Source organism: Kluyveromyces marxianus, chromosome 6 (assembly GCF_001417885.1).
Source record: "Kluyveromyces marxianus DMKU3-1042 DNA, complete genome, chromosome 6".
NCBI lineage: Eukaryota > Fungi > Ascomycota > Saccharomycetes > Saccharomycetales > Saccharomycetaceae > Kluyveromyces > Kluyveromyces marxianus.
Window position 1 is genome coordinate 793,997 of NC_036030.1, and position 17,935 is coordinate 811,931.

Below are 17,935 nucleotides of genomic sequence, written 5' to 3' on the forward strand. Positions count from 1 at the left end.
AAACATGTCTACAGTGAAACAGAGGTTTGATGCGTTGACAGGTCCATGCGTTTCTTTGGAGTTCTTCCCTCCTAAGACGGAGCCTGGTAAGACGAACTTACTTGCACGTATGGAGCGTATGTGTGCATTAAATCCGTTATTTGTGACAGTTACTTGGGCAGCTGGTGGTACAACATCGGGGAAGACTTTAGAACTTGCTACTATAGCGCAACGTGAATTAAACGTTCCTGTTTGTATGCATTTGACATGTACCAATATGGATAAATCTATTATTGACGAGGCTTTAAAGGCTGCAAGGGATGTGGATATCCGTAATATATTGGCCTTGAGAGGTGATCCGCCTATTGGAGAAGAATGGGACGGCAATACAAGTCAGAATCCTTCTGAATTCAAGTATGCAGTGGATTTGGTTCGTTACATTAAAAAGAATTACGGTGATGACTTTTGTGTGGGTGTTGCGGCATATCCAGAGGGCCACTGTGAGGGTGAAGCTGATGAAAGTATGCAGGATCCATTGAGAGACTTGCCATATTTGAAGGAGAAGGTGGACGCCGGCGCAGATTTTATTATAACGCAATTATTTTATGACGTGGATAAGTTCTTGTCCTTTGAGTCTTTAGTTCGTGAGAACATCAGTTCTGATATCCCAATTTTCCCAGGTTTGATGCCTATTAATTCTTTTCTATTATTTAACAGAGCTGCGAAACTTTCCCATGCTTCAATCCCTCAAGCTATCTTGGACAGATTCCCCCCTGATGTTCAAAATGACGATAACAGAGTCAAAGAAATTGGTGTGGAAATCATGATTGATATTGTCGAACAGATATACAAAAGAACTGATGGGCGTATAAAAGCTTTTCATTTCTACACTTTGAATCTTGAGAAAGCGATCGCCAAGATTGTTGCTAACTCACCAACTCTATCTAAGATTCTTGAAGACGATGAAGACGAAGCAGACGATGAATGGGGATCTGAGGCTGTCTTGCAAGATGTGGATCATTTAACTTTGGAAGATGACAATATGAAGAAAAGAAAAAGGCAGTCCAGTGCCAGTGCGGAATTTCCTCTGAATACATCTATAATTAACAAATTGAATGGAACAAGTGGCAATAAATTGCCCTCGATGCCCTCTCGTAAAGTGATGATTTCGATCTCTCAAGGTACCGGTACATTAGGTAGAAATGTCACTTGGGATGAATTTCCTAATGGTAGATTTGGTGATTCTAGGTCACCTGCCTATGGTGAGATTGACGGGTATGGGCCATCTTTGAAGGTTTGCAATAAAACTGCGTATGAACTATGGGGTCACCCAGTTTGTCTAGAAGATATTAAAAATATTTTTATTAGATATTTGGAAGGTTCCATGAAAGCTCTCCCTTGGTCTGATTTAGGGCTCTCTCCCGAAACTGCTTTCATCCAGGAAGAACTTATAGAATTGAACCAACGCGGATATCTTTCTTTGGCTTCGCAGCCGGCTACAAATGGATCTCCTAGTACGGACAATATATTTGGTTGGGGGCCAGCAAATGGTCTAATATATCAAAAAGCGTTTGTGGAAATATTTGTTCACAAAGATGAGTGGAAAAACGTCTTAAAGCCCAAAATTGAAGCCAGTGATGGTGAATTCAGCTATTATTTAGGAGACTACACAGGGGAGTTTGAGACTAATTTACAACCAAATAGTTCAAACGCAGTAACTTGGGGTGTTTTCCCAAATTCGGAAGTCGTTCAAACTACTATTGTCGAAGAAGATTCCTTCAAAGCATGGAGGGATGAGGCATTCAGTATTTGGATTGAATGGAGTAAACTCTTCCCCAAAAATACTCCAGAGAACACATTTTTGAAGAAAATGCACAGAGACTATTGCCTAGTTTCTATTGTCCATCATGATTTTCATAATGCAGACGGATTATGGGAAATGCTTTTAAACTGAAATAATATAACCCAATATAATATTTAATTAAACTTTAATCTATCATAAGAAAAAGAGAGAAATCTATGCCGTCCTCTTCCCATTAGCGTTCAAGGTTGGATTTTGAGCATTCAACTCGTTCTGTAAGTAATCAGAAACCTTTTGGAGCTTTCCTTCGTTCCACTGCTGTATGAGTCCATACATCAATTTCACCGTAGAGTTTGTGAATGTAAACATACCTCTGTTGAATACCGCTCCAGGCAATAAGATAAGCTTCGATCCGAAAAAGCACGTCTTTAGACCTGGGATTGATTCCAAATTTATTGCATAAAACAAGTTTCCGTACTTGTCTTGCAATGTAAGTTTGTAAACATGCTGGTTGAGATTTCCCGTCTCCTTTGCAGCTGACGTAGTTTGGTTATTGTTTGCATTGCTACTTGTGACACCATTGTTGTCATCATCTTCATCAATGTTCACCTCGGATATGAGCTCCTGTCGGTCACGTGACGTGCTTAACCGATCAACTTTCTGCCTGCGTGGATCAATCATGACCTGTAACTCGTCCACTTGCGTGAGCTTTGAACGCGATACATTATCTATCATACACACTTGGAACAGCAGTGGTCTATCTAAGATTTTTAATTTCTGTTCAAACACATCTTTCGCGGGCCATGGTTCACTATTGAAAGCCTGGACTAGCAGAGAGTTTGGATCCTCCAAAACTCGGGTTACCGTAGTGATATCTGCCTTCCTCAAATCCGAAGTCATTGGATCCCTTGATATAGGCTCATATTCTATTAGTTGTGTGCCTTTGGAAGAAACTGTATGTGCAATCACTTTTAGTTATTGATGATTTTGGTTGGGGTGTTAGAGATAGAATATTCAAAATAAGAGTGCGAATTCTATGAATGAAATACGATTTCGAAGAAATCTTGAAATCGAATTCTCAATTTAAACGAACGGTATATAAAATAAAATATATAGACAAACCCAGGGTACAAGACGCATAAGTTCTCAAGGGCAAAACTATTGGTAGAAGAGAGTCCTTATTGAATACCAACTTTCTTAGGCATAGAAGGATTGTCAATTATTATTATTTTTTGAGAGAGGAAATTGCACTATCAATCGATATACGTACGTTATTTTATTTCGGAACCATGGCTATCCAATCGATTATGATCATCAATAAGTCTGGGGGGCTCATATACAACCACAACTTCATCGAGCCCCGAGGCCAGATGAACAGCAATGATTACTTGATCATTGCAGGGACATTGCACAGTGTTTTCGCAATAGCTACCCAGTTAACGCCACTTGCGGTGCAAATCAACAACAAAGCAGCGCAAAACGCAGAGTCAGATGTGCCTTATATTGCTGGAATTGGAGTGAATACCGAATCCAAGGGGGGTCCTCGAGAACTAGGAAGTTTCATGGGACCTGACTATTTCCAAGAGTCATTCACGAACTGGAACAAGAGTGGTCTCAGGCACATGGTCACGGACGATTTTTCGATGTTTGTGTTCCAGAGCTTGACGGGCTTGAAGTTCGTGCTAGTGAGCACCAACAACTTCAGAAGCAATACCAGCGTAAGCATTGCCGAGAATTTGTTGCGGAAAGTGTATTGCGTTTACAGTGATTACGTGATGAAGGATCCTTTCTATTCACTCGACATGCCCATTCGCTCTGAACTGTTCGAGTCCAAGGTCAAGGAGCTCATAGACAATTTGTGATAATGACCTGGGTGGGCCCTTGCTTGCCTGGATTACTCGCGCACACATTCCCTGCTACACGGACAGTCAACTGGATGGATATAGCTTAAGCCCATGTGATCCATATGAATTCCATAATGTGTTATGTTCCTTTTTCTTTTTTTGTTCTCCAGAATGCCGCCCCACGCTCTCCACATTCCGACTAGTGTGCACCTCCCCTACTCTCCCATTCATTCATTCATCATGTCCGTATTCATATCCATATCCAGACTGAATTCCAGTCTGAATTCCATCCAACGGGCCATATCGGGCCATTTCGGAACACGGGAAAACCTCTTCTAACAGCCGACGCATAATCTCCCGAATAGTTTTTCCGGTTGCACAGGGACTAATCCTCTTCTGCCCCTCCCCTAGAAACTCCCGCAAGAAAATTCCCCCGACTTTCACTTTTCTCCCACCACCTTTTGTGTTTTTCCTTTCCACACCTTTTACATACCCTACTATTACTACTACACTATGATGTGCGACATCGCCGTGTGCCATGCTGTCCCATGCCATGCCATTTCCGGTGCATAGCCCTCATGGCCATGGCTATACCACGGCTTCATGCTGCGATATACAGCGCAGGAGTGGCACTGCCGCTCCACTGTTCATCGCAATCATCACACCACTTGCTGTGCCAGCTGCTTATTCAGACAATATAGAAGAAGAAAAAAAAAAAAAAAACACAAATTTTAGCACAAACGTACCAAAAAGAAAACAGACAAATAGAGGAATGCAATGAAAAGGCGAACTGCTGCGCAAGTTTCTGCAGGAATTTCTGGCAACGCGACGCATCAACTGACCCCTGTTATTGGTAGCAGCAGCAGAAGCTGTCGTCGAAAGGCACCACCGAAGACTGCCTTGTTGTGACTGTCTGTCTGACTGACTGAGTGTCTCTTGGATCAGCAAATGAAGTTGCAGCTTGCTTTGCGGGTATGCTCGAGCCTGTGTTCCATATGTGTGCGTGGTTTTCTGTGGTGGGATTTCTTTTTGGCCATGAATACGGGAATCCAGGAGCTGCCAGCCCGAAGCCTGGCTTGTGATTGGGGTGGGTTGGGCCAGGTTACGTACAGTACAGAAGCGCGATCAGTCCCAGTCCAGTAACAACAGCAGCCAAATGGTAGAAAGAAAAGGGACACAAGGAAACTGGATGATGGATGTATCAATGAATGAATGGATGGGGTGGATCAGATGAGCATTTTCACAAGGTCTCCCCCCATATGCGAGATTGGATGGCGATGCCGAAGATTAGGTCTCGGGTTACATTTGAGCCTAGTGCGTGCGTGGTGCGTGGTGTTTTGGTCTTTGGTGTGAGTTTTCCCATTTTTCCTACGTTTTTTTTCTTGTTGCTCGGTACTGATTCAGGCAGTGAATTATGTGTGTATGTACGTGTGTGTGTCTTGTATTAGTGGGCTATTTTTTCTATGATGATATTTTTGGTATTTCGGAGCGCACCGCTACATAATTATCGTGTGCTTTATTTCTGGCGTGTGTGCGGTATGCTGGCCGTGACAATATAAATATACACTTAGTTTGTGGGAACAAGAGTGCGATATAAGAGTAGACGAATGTGTATGTGTGCTGGCGTATATGTGTATGTGTGTGTGGTGTGTGTGTAAATAAATGAATGGGGTATTTGCTGTGTTTAGGTAATACAACAGTAACAAATATCCATAATACTTACTACACATATCGCAGTATTATCCTCGCGCTTTAGGAATACTGTTTTTCAAGCACTATGTTGAATAACTGTCAACTAAACAACTTTCAAATCACAAAGCAAATCGGGTCCGGAGCATACGGCGTTGTGTTCCACGCTATTGACCTAGTAACCGAAAATGAATACGCTATCAAGGCTATCATGAAGTCCTCCGATGACCCATTGCGTCCCAAAGCTTCCATGGGAGGTTCTTCTTCTTCTTTGAAGAAGAGTGCTGTGTTGCAAACACAGCTTTACCACTACTTCAAGTCGTTCCAAAATAAGCTGTTTTTACCAACGGTCGACTTGGACTCTGTGTTGGCAATAACTGAGGAACAGTTGTGCCATGCTCCACATTATAGGGAAATCCAACTGCAGTTGAGGTGTCATATGCACGAAAACGTTGTGACTATTCACCAGATTTTGGAGTCTTCTCTAGCGACGTTCGTTGTCATGGACTATTACCCAATGGACTTGTTCACATCAATTGTCGAAAATCAACATTTCTCAAATGATGGACTCCTTATCAAAAAGGCTTTCTTGCAATTATGTTCCGTTATCCATCACTGCCATACAGTCGGTGTTTACCATTGCGACATTAAGCCAGAAAATATTCTATTGGACGCTAACGATAACGTAAAGTTGTGTGACTTCGGTTTGGCTACCACAGCCCCATACATTAACGCCAACGTTTGTGTCGGCTCTTCTTATTATATGGCTCCAGAAAGAGTATCGTGCCCATCTTCTATCCTTCACTCGGCAGAAACCCAAAATAACGAAGGACACCAGATGTTCCCCACAGCTAGTGGTGATGTGTGGTCATTGGGTATCATCCTAATAAACCTAACGTGCATAAGAAACCCATGGCTCAAAGCTCACCAAAAACACGACAACACTTTCAAGTATTTCATCAATGATGCAAGGGTATTAACGAAAATATTGCCTCTTTCTGAAGATTTATTCAACATCTTAAACTCGATCCTTCAGGTGGATCCAACTAAGAGAACGGATCTTATCTCACTTATAAAGGCAGTTTCAAAATGTGAGCATTTTACCACATCGGGACCATTGTCTGTCGTACCATCTTTGACCCCTAGACAGTTAAATCATTTTATCTGTGGGGATTACAGTATGAAGATCAAAAATATGGTTAGCAAATTCGATTCTTTGAACGCAGATCTTGAGGAAGATCTTTCTGAGTCTTCTGATGAACTATATAGAGATTACGACATCGGAATCAATACTAATTTTCCAGGTTATTCAAGTGAAGAAGATCTGGAACTAATGCAGGAAAAGAGCAATACTAAACAGACCCCTTTCCCTAATACAACAATTACACCAGACGGATATTTAAGCCAAGAGAGCCCATCTAAGTTGTGGTTGACCATGCAATATTCACAGTTCAACCTTTCTACTAATGATTCTCAAAATACACTGGCAAATTCCACTCTGGAAAGCTGGCTCCCTCGCTACTAGCATTCCTGGCATTAATAATGAGAACAACCATAGTAATAATAATGATAATAATAAAAATTATAAAACTTAAAAACACATCATCAACATTAGTATTCGCAACTCAACAACATATTTCGAATTGATAGATAAGACCCCCGAAAAAAAAAACGGCAAGCACGCTCGGAATGTTTTTTTTTAATTTTGGAAAATACCACTACGACCTTTATTTCCAGTATTTTTTTTGTATATATAGAATTTTATTTAAACACTCTCCAATAATACGAGTACTTTATAGACTTAATAGCGATATCAATTTAAATCGACTCCAGATTTTCTTCACAAACCTTTAACGTGGTGGAAAACCTCTTGGGTCACTTCCTCTGGAGTTCTACCTGTAACATTCACGATTATAGAATCTGCTTCGTCTTCTTGCGGTAATTCAAGATCTCGGAACTGCGAGTCAACCATGTCAGATTTCATAAAATGGGATTCTCGATGCACAACTCTCTTTATGATTTCCTCCTTAGTTCCATACAAAATGAAGAAGATAAATCTGCAGTCTGGATGTCTTTCCCTAATAAAATCTCGGTATTTTTTCTTCAGACTTGAGCACGTAATGATACAGCTACCAAATTGGTCTGCTTTTGAATACCCTTTATCACTAACTTTCTCTAACCAGCCCCATCTATCATCATCTGTTAACGGAATGCTGCTAGTCATCTTCTTGATATTTTCTATCGGGTGTAACAAATCACCTTCAACAAACTCGTAACCTGGTTGAGTAGGGTCTTCTTGGCGTAAAATCTCACAGAGTCTTTCTGCAATCGTACTCTTACCTGTTCCACATGTTCCACCAATAACAAACACTTTTTTGTTATCACTCATCTTGTTCTCACTTTATCAATTGCTCTCCCTTGGCTACTTCCTTTACTAGGGTGAGTTGAATCTTGCATTCTAAAAGCTATTTTCTTCTTGGCGATTTTAATCATATGTTATGTTGAAAGAAGAGTTATTTTAAAGGTTTGCTACTAATATTTATTTATGACAAGCACACGAATAGAAAAAATAAGCACAATGAAACCCCAAAAAGATAGAGGTGGTAGTCGATGAGTATCAAAGCCCTATATTACAGAAGCTATAGGTTACATAAATACAATTAATCATTATTATTATTCCTCAGTAGTTTTATTATAGGATGGCGTGTGTTTGATTTTTTATTAAATGGAAGAACAGTGAGGTTGAACTCTAAGATAGAAAATGGATGCGATATATATTTTAGGGGAAAAAGTTGTGTTTATAAGTGTATATTCTTATGTGCAGCAAGTTAATAATTAGTGTTACGGTGATTTTGTCCTCTTTCAGTTATCTCTTTAAAACAGCAGGTGACTTAAACTCTTTCAATAACAATAGAAGAAGCACCACCACCACCGTTACAGATACCGGCAACACCGATCTTACCGTTCTCTTGTCTCAAAACACTAGCCAAAGTTACGACAACTCTAGCACCAGAACAACCCAATGGATGACCTAAAGCGACAGCACCACCATAGACATTGACCTTAGCAGGGTCTAGGCCCAACTTTTGAGTGTTAACCAAACCAACGACAGAGAAGGCTTCGTTCAATTCGACGAAGTCAACTTCATCGATGCTTGCAATACCAGCATGCTTCAAAGCCTTTGGAACAGCTAAGGAAGGAGCCCACGTGAAGTCAGCAGGTTCGTGGGCAGCTTCACCCCAACCTCTGATCAAAGCCAAAGGCTTCAAACTTAGCTCCTTTAGTTTTTTTTCAGAAACTAGGATAACGGCAGCACCACCATCGTTGATAGGGGAAGCGTTTGGAGCAGTGACAGTACCTTTACCATTACTAGCGAAAACGGCTCTGGCAGATCTTAATTTGTCGACATTAAGCTTGCTTGGTTCCTCATCGCTGGTGACTTGGGTGTCTGGTTTGCCTCTGAAACCCTTAATTGTAACTGGCACAATTTCGGCATTGAATTTCCCCTGGGATTGCGCTAGTTGAGCCTTTTGGTATGATTTGATAGCAAAGTCATCTTGAGCTTCTCTGGTGAAGTTGAAGTCGGAAGCACATTTTTCAGCGTGAACACCCATAGCTTGGTGATCATATGCGTCATTCAAACCGTCCCTCACGATACCGTCAATGGTCTTGCTTTCACCAAATCTGGCACCAGCACGTAGGGCTGGCAAATAGTATGGGGTATTGGTCATGGATTCGGCACCACCAGCAACAACGATGTCGGCGGTACCAGTCTTGATGGTTTGGGCACCCAAGATGATAGCCTTCATACCAGAGGCGCAAACCTTGTTAACAGTGGTAGCGACAATATGTTTGCCCAAACCAGAGGCCAAAGCAACCTGTCTAGCAGGAGCTTGACCGACATTGGCAGGTAAAACATTACCAAAGAAAATCTCTTCAACAGAGTTTGGATCTAGTTCTGGCACCTGAGCCAAAGCACCTTTAACAGCAGTAGAACCCAAATCAACGTAAGTCTTGGAGGCCAATGAACCTTGGAATGAACCGATAGGTGTTCTTGCAGCAGCAACAATGTATACGTTGTCACTCATCTTCGAAAGTTATGGTATGTTTTTAGTCTATGCGAAGTTATATCCAATTGACTCTTATTAAAGTCAAATTTATGGTAAGCGGTACAATAAGGACTAGGGCAATCTGTTCTCTATTGCCGTGAAAATTCTTACACGTTGCTTGAGCTGAAATTGAGAAACTCCTTCGTAGCTATAAAACCTTCTCCTCTTTTTCTCAAGTGTAAGGTTCGCGTTTAAATTCGTTAAATCTCTTATTCCATTTTTATACATTTGTTTTTTTTTTTTTTCAGATTTAATGGTCCCAGTTAAACGAGAAGAAGCGCTGATCCGTCAATAGTATATAAACTCTGGCTCTATAGTCCACGGTTTTAAGGGACTGCGTAGTGTAAGAGAATTTTATTTGGGTGTTTCAGCCATGGCACTTGCAAGTTTCATACTTCGGTGTTATTGTTGTTAATATTACTATTATTATTATTATTATATATTTTGTATGTATGTACAGGATAAAAACACATGAGGAACGACGACAAACTATAATCAAAGGTTTATCTAGATCCTTTTAGGGAAAGGAAGGTTGTGCCTTCTTTTTTCTTGTTGGAAGCAAGAGTTTCTTGTTTGATTTGAATTTAGGGTCTTCCTGTATGGGTTTTGCTTCAAAAACTCCAACTTCTTGAAGATGATCATCTCACAGAGGTTTTTCAAGTCTATAGCAGATTCGTAATCTACGAAGAGTTGTGGGTATCTAATATGGAGCCAGCAGTAGAGATTGATGACTTGGTGGAATTCTTCGTAGAATTGTAGTGAGACAGATTCGTCTTTGATGAACTTTCTGTGCAATAGCACGAATGGTAGGTTGTAGTTTAGCAGAGACGTGGTACTCCTCTCAGCGATGGTTTTGCAGAAACTGTTGAAAGTACGTGAAACTAAAGGACTTAGCCGTATTGGGGCATTTGAAAGTTTTAGCTTGTCCCATAGAGTAAGACCACGCATATCTTCAAAAGTGGAAAGAGCCTCCACTCTGTCTACGATGTTGCTCAATTCGAACATTTTGTTTGAGCATGACGATATATTCTCTTGGAATTTTTTTAAGAGCACACTTACCTTGGTCCCTGGAGGATAGTACGAGATTAAGTTGTTTATCAAGTCATCAGTGGGCCAAACTACAGCTTTTTCTAGAAACTGTACTGGTGCGTTAATTCCTCTTCTTACCGCTCTTAGAGTATCATAATCAAGGGCAGTTATATGGCCAACAGAAGGTCCATCTCCGGAGTTATCTCTTCCTGGAGGCTTGTATCGGCCTGCTCTACCGCCAATCTGTTTGATATTCGAAAATGTAAGAGGTAGCACTTCTACCCCATTAAACTTCTCAGCGGAAGTAAATATGACTCGGTTAATGGATAAGTTTAAACCCATTCCAATAGCATCGGATGCAACCAAAACATCATATTCACCACTATTAAACAATTTTGCTTGTTTTACTCTGGTCTCTGGGGGCAAAGAACCGTATATAACAGCAACCTTAAGATCTGTTTGCCGTTCAATAGTCAATTTGAGATCGAGGATGGTTTTTTTAGAGAATGCAATAACACAATCACCAGCTTTGAGTCCCTTGAATTTTCCAGCAAGGGGTTGATGTTCAATTTCAAGCGTACCCAATCTTTTATATTTGTTAACCACTAAAGTGTCACCAGTTAGTTTTACTATCTTGTTCATAAGCGGCAATACACTTTCTTCTCCACATAAATGAATCTCTGATGCCTGTACGCCCAAAATTGCGTTAGTCCAAGCCCATCCTCTCTCTTTATCACCGACCATTTGAACTTCGTCTAGCACACAAACATCAAACTCCTCATTTAAAGGAATCATTTCAACTGTTCCTGACGTAAGTCCTGCTCTATTACCCATAGAGTCTAAATCCTCAATCACCTCTTCACCAGTTAGTAAATTACAGCGAATTCCATCGCTCTGGAATTTATCATACACTTCACGAGCTAGCAACCTTAGTGGACCAGCATAATAACCTCTTTGGCACTGTTTTAGCTTCTGTAAAGCGTTGTATGTTTTACCCGAATTTGTTGGCCCTATATGCATAATAATGGTACGTTTCAACTTCCTTGCTTCTGGAAACCACTCTGACGGGTTAGATATGTCTAATCCAGAGTCCACATCAGACCAAGATGGTCTTGTTTGGGGTTCTATCTCTTGATTTCTAATAAAATAATAAAAGTTCTTTAGGATAAAATAATACTGTTCAGCAACGCTATACTCTTCCTTCTCCAAAACAGACTTCCAAATATGATCAGGAATTTGATTCACCGATAGAAGTTGATTTAGTAAGTCTCCTGGATTGGTTGGCTTTAATAGTTCGGGTGCTGTTAGTTGAAATGATGATAAAGGTTTAAGTTCAGATATATGACTTAGTTGATAATAAAGGAGCTCGCGAAGACGCATCCATGTTGCATTTGCACTAAAAATATCATAATTAGTGTACCCAATAAGCAGATTGGAATGAGCCTGTGTTAAAGCCTTGTCTAAATTTTCTCTAAACTCTTTATCTTCTAAGTATATGTTTCCATTATTTGCTTTATTATCACTTTTTTCAAACTGGAGAGGAATTACGGTAGAAGCAGTGGTATTCTGTTCACTTTTTGGTAGATATTTGAATTTTTGTGGATGAACTAGCCAGTTTCGTGAGCTGAACGGGAGATTTTTGCCCGAATAATTCTTGTGTATTTGGCGACGAAATACTACTTGTAAAGACCTGTTTCGTACAGTTCTCAAATAAAGTTTAAGCATTTCTGCACAGCTGGTATAGAGCACTGCTGTTATAAAGTTCTATATGCTCCTACTTCTGCCAATAAGGTTAGTCTGGTGTCTGTTCTCTTGGATAACAAAATGGAATATATAACTTATACAACTAGATGAGATGAGATGAGCTAAAATATATTCGATATTCTTTTTTTTTTTTTTTTTAAACCATTCGAGTACCGACTGTGACAGATAGTGTAAATAGGAGGGACAGAGAAGTTCGTTTGTCAAAAAGTGTGAATACTTGCTGCTTTAGCTTCTCAAGCCTTTAGTACATATTTCCATTTGTTCAAGTTCCTTGAAGATCGAAGACGTTAAAATGTTTATCTATAACTATATAACATGAAGTGCTTGATAGAAGACATTCGCTACATTATATTTAGTGGTTTCTAGGATGACTCTTCATTAAATTCATAGTATTTGCAATCCACCCATCAGCGCCGCCTTCCTCCATCAGTATGGAGTATATTTCGTCAATTTTGGGATCACTTGGATGATTTTTCTCATAGCCAATAATAGCGGCATTTCTTGTACTAGGAATACGTAACATTTCTTTCTCTATTTTCCATCCGACCCTCGTAGCTAGGTATTCCACTCTATCTACCAAACCTTGATATGTGCTATTTCCTTGTTTCTTTGCTCTTGCTGCATCACGCACAGCATACCTTGTTCTATTTCCGCTCAAGTTGTGGGAACAGCAAGGAATCACCATAAAAGGGTAACCAAGTAAGGGAATCCAACAAGTAAGTTCATCACTATGATTCCCTATTATAAAGGTATCTGGCGGGAACTCAGCTGTATTAACTTGAGGAGACTGAATTAAGTCTGCTGATGAATACATGATGGTAGCTGGAGCGATTAAGTCTGGAGAAAACAATTGCACAGGGAAAAATCTGCCATTATGTTGTATGTGGGGAGCATGTAGCTTCATAGAAGGATGTGGCCTTAGCAAAACAGAGGGTATTATCACTTGTTCCTTCAAACAACGTCTTACTTCTGTTGGATAAATCGACCAAGATTTACGCTGTCTAGCATCGATCCCTAGACCTTTGAAGCCCTCTTCAATGAGAATGTAACATAGGATACCATTACCACATCCTAAATCTCTAAATTGCATCTTAGTATTTGTATCATCCTTTCCGTAAATTTTCTTCCATAGTTCAATGAGGAAAGCCGCAATAGCTATGTCTTCAAAAACATGCTTCTTAGGATCAGTACTTTCAGCCCAGTTGTCCACTAAAAATTTAGAATATTTCTTCTTCAAGTGGATGTATTGGTCCTGAAATAATACCTTATCTACTACAACATCATGAGTCACCCTCTTCGCATAACCCTCCTTTACACCCTTTGAGTGTTTATAAGCCGTTTGTAATAGTCTAAACGCAGTTCTCACAACTCTCTGTTTTGGATCCAAGAGAAGTTCCTCCTGTCCTTTGAATGGTATATAATGCACTGATAACTTATCTTCGTGTAATAATATTGCAACTGCTGCTACCTGTGGGATATAAAATGGGCAGAGATCGGGATCTTCGAAATGAGGAATGTATATAACCAATGAGGTAGAGTCATCATTTTTTGAGTTCATTACTAAACAGGTCTGATTGATAATACAGTCCTTGAAAGGATTCCTGGGTACAATTCGCCTAACAAGTTCGGATTTCTTTTCTATACCGCTCAGTTCAACCGGTACAGATCTTGGTTCCAAATCATCGATATTGACGGTTAGTATACCCTCATCGTTGGCTAGAGGGATAGTTGACCTTTCGCTTTTCGTAAGTTTACCGTCCATATCATACTCATTGTCTACAATCATATCTGCACGTAGAATCACAGTAGAATTCACATTTGGTTGCCTGATTACATTGAGCATTGCTTGCTCAAAATGAGTCTTATCGAACTCTATGGGATCATTTGTTGAGTACAAACATCTCCAATCCGGTCCCAAACTGCTGTCTTGTTCCGTGCAATACTGAATATTATTTGAGGTCATTATAAAGACACTTTTTTCAGTCAACTTGGCAGTTCAGGAGTCGTAGGGCACTTTCCTTTATTTCAGGCTTTCTTGGCCTTTCTATAATGTTAGCCCTCATCAAAGAATTATGAACAATTACTACTAAATTTTTCACTTTTAATGTAATGTGTCTTAAAAGACAAAGCGGAAATCAAACTTGAATCGGACAATGAGATAGAACATGAATGTTAACTAAAAGGCGTAAACCGAGCATTGAGTTGATCCTTATTGACAAGGTTAATACAATACTCTATTCAGGAGTACTTTTATAGCAATGTAAAAAAAATTTCAGTTAGCTTATGTTTCCTTCGATTCTTAAGAGAAACGTGCAACATATAGATTTCTCACTGAGATTAAACCCTTACAATACTGATTGTGTGTTCGTAGTTACAACTAGCATATCTGTGGACTGTATTGACAATTTCAAGTACATATATAATATCACAGAGTGGTCATATACACTATAAAAATAAGTTATCATCTCCTGTTCTGCGTGCAGTGAAACCTTTTATTCCATTTTTGGAAAGCAAATAGACATCGAAAGAATACATCAATTAAAATTGGAGGTTACTCAACACTTAAAGAGCCAACAGAAAAGAAAATCAACAAGACTTCAACAGCTGCCGATCCCTGACATCCACAATGGTAGCACCTTCTCAGTATGTAATATAAAATGCAGAAATGGACTAATAATGTTTGTTTCTTCGACGTTGTCAATGATACGTGGCCCCTTTTACTAACATAATGTTTAATGATGGTTCATTGTTATTCAAATTTATTTAAATACAGGTTCAAACAACTAGAAAAGGTTGGTAATGGTACTTATGCAACAGTTTACAAGGGTTTGAACAAGACTACGGGTGTCTATGTCGCTCTAAAGGAAGTGAAGTTGGACAGCGAAGAAGGAACTCCTTCGACTGCGATCAGAGAGATTTCGTTGATGAAAGAACTAAAACATGAGAATATCGTGAGGCTATTCGACGTCATCCACACCGAGAATAAACTAACGTTGGTATTTGAATTCATGGATAACGATCTAAAAAAGTTTATGGATAACAGGAATAAAGGAAATGCGCATAAAGGTCTGGAGATGGATCTTGTAAAGTACTTCCAATGGCAATTGCTGCAAGGTGTTGCATTCTGTCATGAAAATCGAATCTTACATCGTGACTTGAAACCTCAAAACTTGTTGATCAATAACAGAGGCCAGTTAAAGCTTGGTGATTTTGGTTTGGCTCGTGCATTCGGCATTCCAGTAAATACATTTAGCAGCGAAGTCGTGACGCTCTGGTACAGAGCACCCGATGTGCTAATGGGCTCTAGAAACTACTGTACATCCATCGATATTTGGTCTTGTGGGTGTATTTTGGCAGAAATGATAATGGGCAAACCACTGTTCCCAGGATCCAATGACGAGGAACAACTCAAACTCATATTTGATATTATGGGGACACCAGTGGAACGCACATGGCCTCAGGTTACTCAACTAGCTAAGTATAACCCACTACTACCACCACGCGCTCCTCGTGATCTAAAGCAATTACTTCAAAGCAATACCGATGAAGTTGTCGATGATAAAACGGTAGATCTATTGAAAGGACTATTACAGTTGAATCCAGACGCAAGACTTTCAGCTAAAGATGCACTCAACCACCCGTGGTTTGCTGAGTATAACCATGCAAACTAATCACATATTTAGTAGATATTGTATTTATGACTGTACGTTCATATATATATATATATATGTGTGTGTGTGTGCATTTATAACATTACCTCGCGTTAAATGACACTGAAACTAGGCTGTCCGCCATATTCCATCATTAATTTCATTAGTGACTCATTCTTGAGATTTCTCAAGGTGTTCCAAAGTATGTCCTGTGAAAGAAGCTTCGTTCTTGCGTCTTGATCCTTATAAAACTTCGAGATAAACTTATTGATTATTCTGATCCGTCTGTTGTTGATAGCTTCTTCGTCGCTATGGTCGCTCATAAGCAGTAGAATATTTAGCTTCTGTCCAGCAGATGCCAAATAAAGTTCATTCATCAACTCGATCAACGGTCCGTTACTCTCTAGGGAGCTTGAAGGTACGGTTGAAATATGAGTTACAAGGATGACTGCATGGAAAAGATGATTGATATTGTATTCTCCGTTATTTACATGGAAAAACCAATGGATCATGTTTTCCATAAGGTAGTACGGCTGTTTTATTTCGTAGTGGGCAAACAACTCAAGTATAAACTGGTTGTAAATCGGTTTTTCCAGCTGAATATCATTCTGAAAGAATAGCTCCACATCCGCGTAGAAAGCTGCCGGGTAGTCTTGTTTCTGAACTTCTTTGTGTCTTTCCATTAGACTAGTTCCCTTAAGATTCCCCTGTGCATACATCTCTTGTCTTTCCTTCGTGACTTGTTCCAATTCATCGTGATGACCAATATGTCCTATATCTTGCAAAAGATGGGGGTTCTCATTCAAAAACGAGCGGAAAACGGGTATATCGAAGATCTGGCCGTTCAACCCATGGAAACAAGGTACGTCTTCTCCATCCTTGTCCGGATCAGCCATTGAAAAATTCTCGTTTAAATCGTGGTAAAAGTTTTCCAGCATGTAATGATGAAGCAAGAAACTGGTTGGCTTTAGGTTCATGTAAAAGAACTTGCTGACAACGTACAGTTCATAATTGCCGCTGAACACAAATATTCTTTGAATTAATTCGCTGGGAAGATCTGTAATTGTTGCTGGTTTGTGTTTGTGCGCTGCCTTATGACGTTTATGGCGTCTTTTACCAGTAGCAGATGAGTTATGCTGCCATGAGCCCACTCTTTTGCATATTTGTAACTTTTCTCTCTCAACAAACCGATCTTTAAAGTCCCGACTGCAATATCCTGCAGCAATGAAACCCATTCTGGCTACTCGGCGCAACGCTTGCTACGTTGTATTATTGTCGTTGTTGTTTGTTTGTGTTTTTTTTTTGCAATTGCCCAGTGCAGATCTTACTTACTTTCCGATGAGTTCATAGAGCAGACATTATAATTTTCTTTTATTTTCCAATTCCTCATTTTAGTAGCAGCAGCATAGATGGAATGCCGAAAATGAAAAAAAAAAAAAAGTTGAAAAGTCGAGCTTAATAATGAACGGTACAACCTATACATAGCACAATGCCCATCAGCAAAGGCAATACAATGTGTACAGTGCATTGTCCAGAGCCGCCGCCCCCGCCGTCAGCGTACAGCAACAATTTGCCTTGTTGCCGTGCCGTGTAGTGCGTGCGTGCGTACGTGCGTGTACCACACACATACTGCTCACAATAAATAAATAAAATAAAAAAGACGAAAACTGGCACAGGGGACTAAAAAGCACGATAAATTCCCGCCATTAATCCTGCCCAAACAAGAAGATGTACTAAAATAGTTTACATTCCCAAAATTCTAAAATTCCTATAACGGTGTTACTTGTAGCAACAGTAATTGCGACAAAAAAAAAACAAAAATGGGGCTGAAAATGGAATAGAAATGCAAGAATACAACTGGACGACAACAAGACCTGGTGTGGTTTATTAATATCTGTCCTTTGTTAATTTGCAATTACACTTGCCTTCCTATCCAGAAATAGATAAAATCTGCAATGCAGGCAAACCGCGTATCTCGGCTGCTAACGCTGCTTTGTCGTGTCACCGGGATTAAGAAATAAACGTACATTATCCTATCCTATTTCAGCTTTACATGGTAAGTGGGATCGC

The 17,935-nt window shown here is 39.9% G+C and overlaps 10 protein-coding genes across 10 annotated transcripts; 4 read left to right on the top strand and 6 right to left on the bottom strand.

Moving 5' to 3' along the window:
* Positions 1-4: 4 nt before the first annotated feature.
* MET12 (methylenetetrahydrofolate reductase (NAD(P)H) MET12) lies at positions 5-1,933 on the top strand (the record flags this gene model as incomplete). The annotated part of the gene is made up of 1 exon (XM_022821049.1): positions 5-1,933. The coding sequence occupies one exon, from the start codon at positions 5-7 to the stop codon at positions 1,931-1,933; it is 1,929 nt and encodes a 642-aa protein (XP_022677451.1).
* A 63-nt stretch (positions 1,934-1,996) lies between these two features.
* Positions 1,997-2,985, bottom strand: RMI1 (Rmi1p; the record flags this gene model as incomplete). The annotated part of the gene is made up of 2 exons (XM_022821050.1): positions 1,997-2,733; positions 2,970-2,985. The coding sequence occupies 2 exons, from the start codon at positions 2,983-2,985 to the stop codon at positions 1,997-1,999; spliced, it is 753 nt and encodes a 250-aa protein (XP_022677452.1).
* Positions 2,986-3,069: 84 nt separating this feature from the next.
* On the top strand, positions 3,070-3,642 carry TRS23 (TRAPP subunit TRS23; the record flags this gene model as incomplete). The annotated part of the gene is made up of 1 exon (XM_022821052.1): positions 3,070-3,642. The coding sequence occupies one exon, from the start codon at positions 3,070-3,072 to the stop codon at positions 3,640-3,642; it is 573 nt and encodes a 190-aa protein (XP_022677453.1).
* A 1,759-nt stretch (positions 3,643-5,401) lies between these two features.
* SKS1 (putative serine/threonine protein kinase SKS1) lies at positions 5,402-6,838 on the top strand (the record flags this gene model as incomplete). Its single annotated transcript, XM_022821053.1, has 1 exon — positions 5,402-6,838. The coding sequence occupies one exon, from the start codon at positions 5,402-5,404 to the stop codon at positions 6,836-6,838; it is 1,437 nt and encodes a 478-aa protein (XP_022677454.1).
* Positions 6,839-7,153: 315 nt separating this feature from the next.
* Positions 7,154-7,702, bottom strand: KLMA_60382 (gluconokinase; the record flags this gene model as incomplete). Its single annotated transcript, XM_022821054.1, has 1 exon — positions 7,154-7,702. The coding sequence occupies one exon, from the start codon at positions 7,700-7,702 to the stop codon at positions 7,154-7,156; it is 549 nt and encodes a 182-aa protein (XP_022677455.1).
* A 502-nt stretch (positions 7,703-8,204) lies between these two features.
* On the bottom strand, positions 8,205-9,401 carry ERG10 (acetyl-CoA C-acetyltransferase; the record flags this gene model as incomplete). The annotated part of the gene is made up of 1 exon (XM_022821055.1): positions 8,205-9,401. The coding sequence occupies one exon, from the start codon at positions 9,399-9,401 to the stop codon at positions 8,205-8,207; it is 1,197 nt and encodes a 398-aa protein (XP_022677456.1).
* A 528-nt stretch (positions 9,402-9,929) lies between these two features.
* Positions 9,930-12,176, bottom strand: SUV3 (ATP-dependent RNA helicase SUV3; the record flags this gene model as incomplete). Its single annotated transcript, XM_022821056.1, has 1 exon — positions 9,930-12,176. The coding sequence occupies one exon, from the start codon at positions 12,174-12,176 to the stop codon at positions 9,930-9,932; it is 2,247 nt and encodes a 748-aa protein (XP_022677457.1).
* A 391-nt stretch (positions 12,177-12,567) lies between these two features.
* TRM44 (tRNA (uracil) methyltransferase) lies at positions 12,568-14,178 on the bottom strand (the record flags this gene model as incomplete). Its single annotated transcript, XM_022821057.1, has 1 exon — positions 12,568-14,178. The coding sequence occupies one exon, from the start codon at positions 14,176-14,178 to the stop codon at positions 12,568-12,570; it is 1,611 nt and encodes a 536-aa protein (XP_022677458.1).
* A 663-nt stretch (positions 14,179-14,841) lies between these two features.
* Positions 14,842-15,886, top strand: PHO85 (cyclin-dependent serine/threonine-protein kinase PHO85; the record flags this gene model as incomplete). The annotated part of the gene is made up of 2 exons (XM_022821058.1): positions 14,842-14,858; positions 14,989-15,886. The coding sequence occupies 2 exons, from the start codon at positions 14,842-14,844 to the stop codon at positions 15,884-15,886; spliced, it is 915 nt and encodes a 304-aa protein (XP_022677459.1).
* Positions 15,887-15,978: 92 nt separating this feature from the next.
* On the bottom strand, positions 15,979-17,100 carry KLMA_60388 (uncharacterized protein; the record flags this gene model as incomplete). Its single annotated transcript, XM_022821059.1, has 1 exon — positions 15,979-17,100. One exon carries the CDS (start codon positions 17,098-17,100, stop codon positions 15,979-15,981), a length of 1,122 nt encoding a protein of 373 aa, XP_022677460.1.
* Positions 17,101-17,935: the final 835 nt, after the last annotated feature.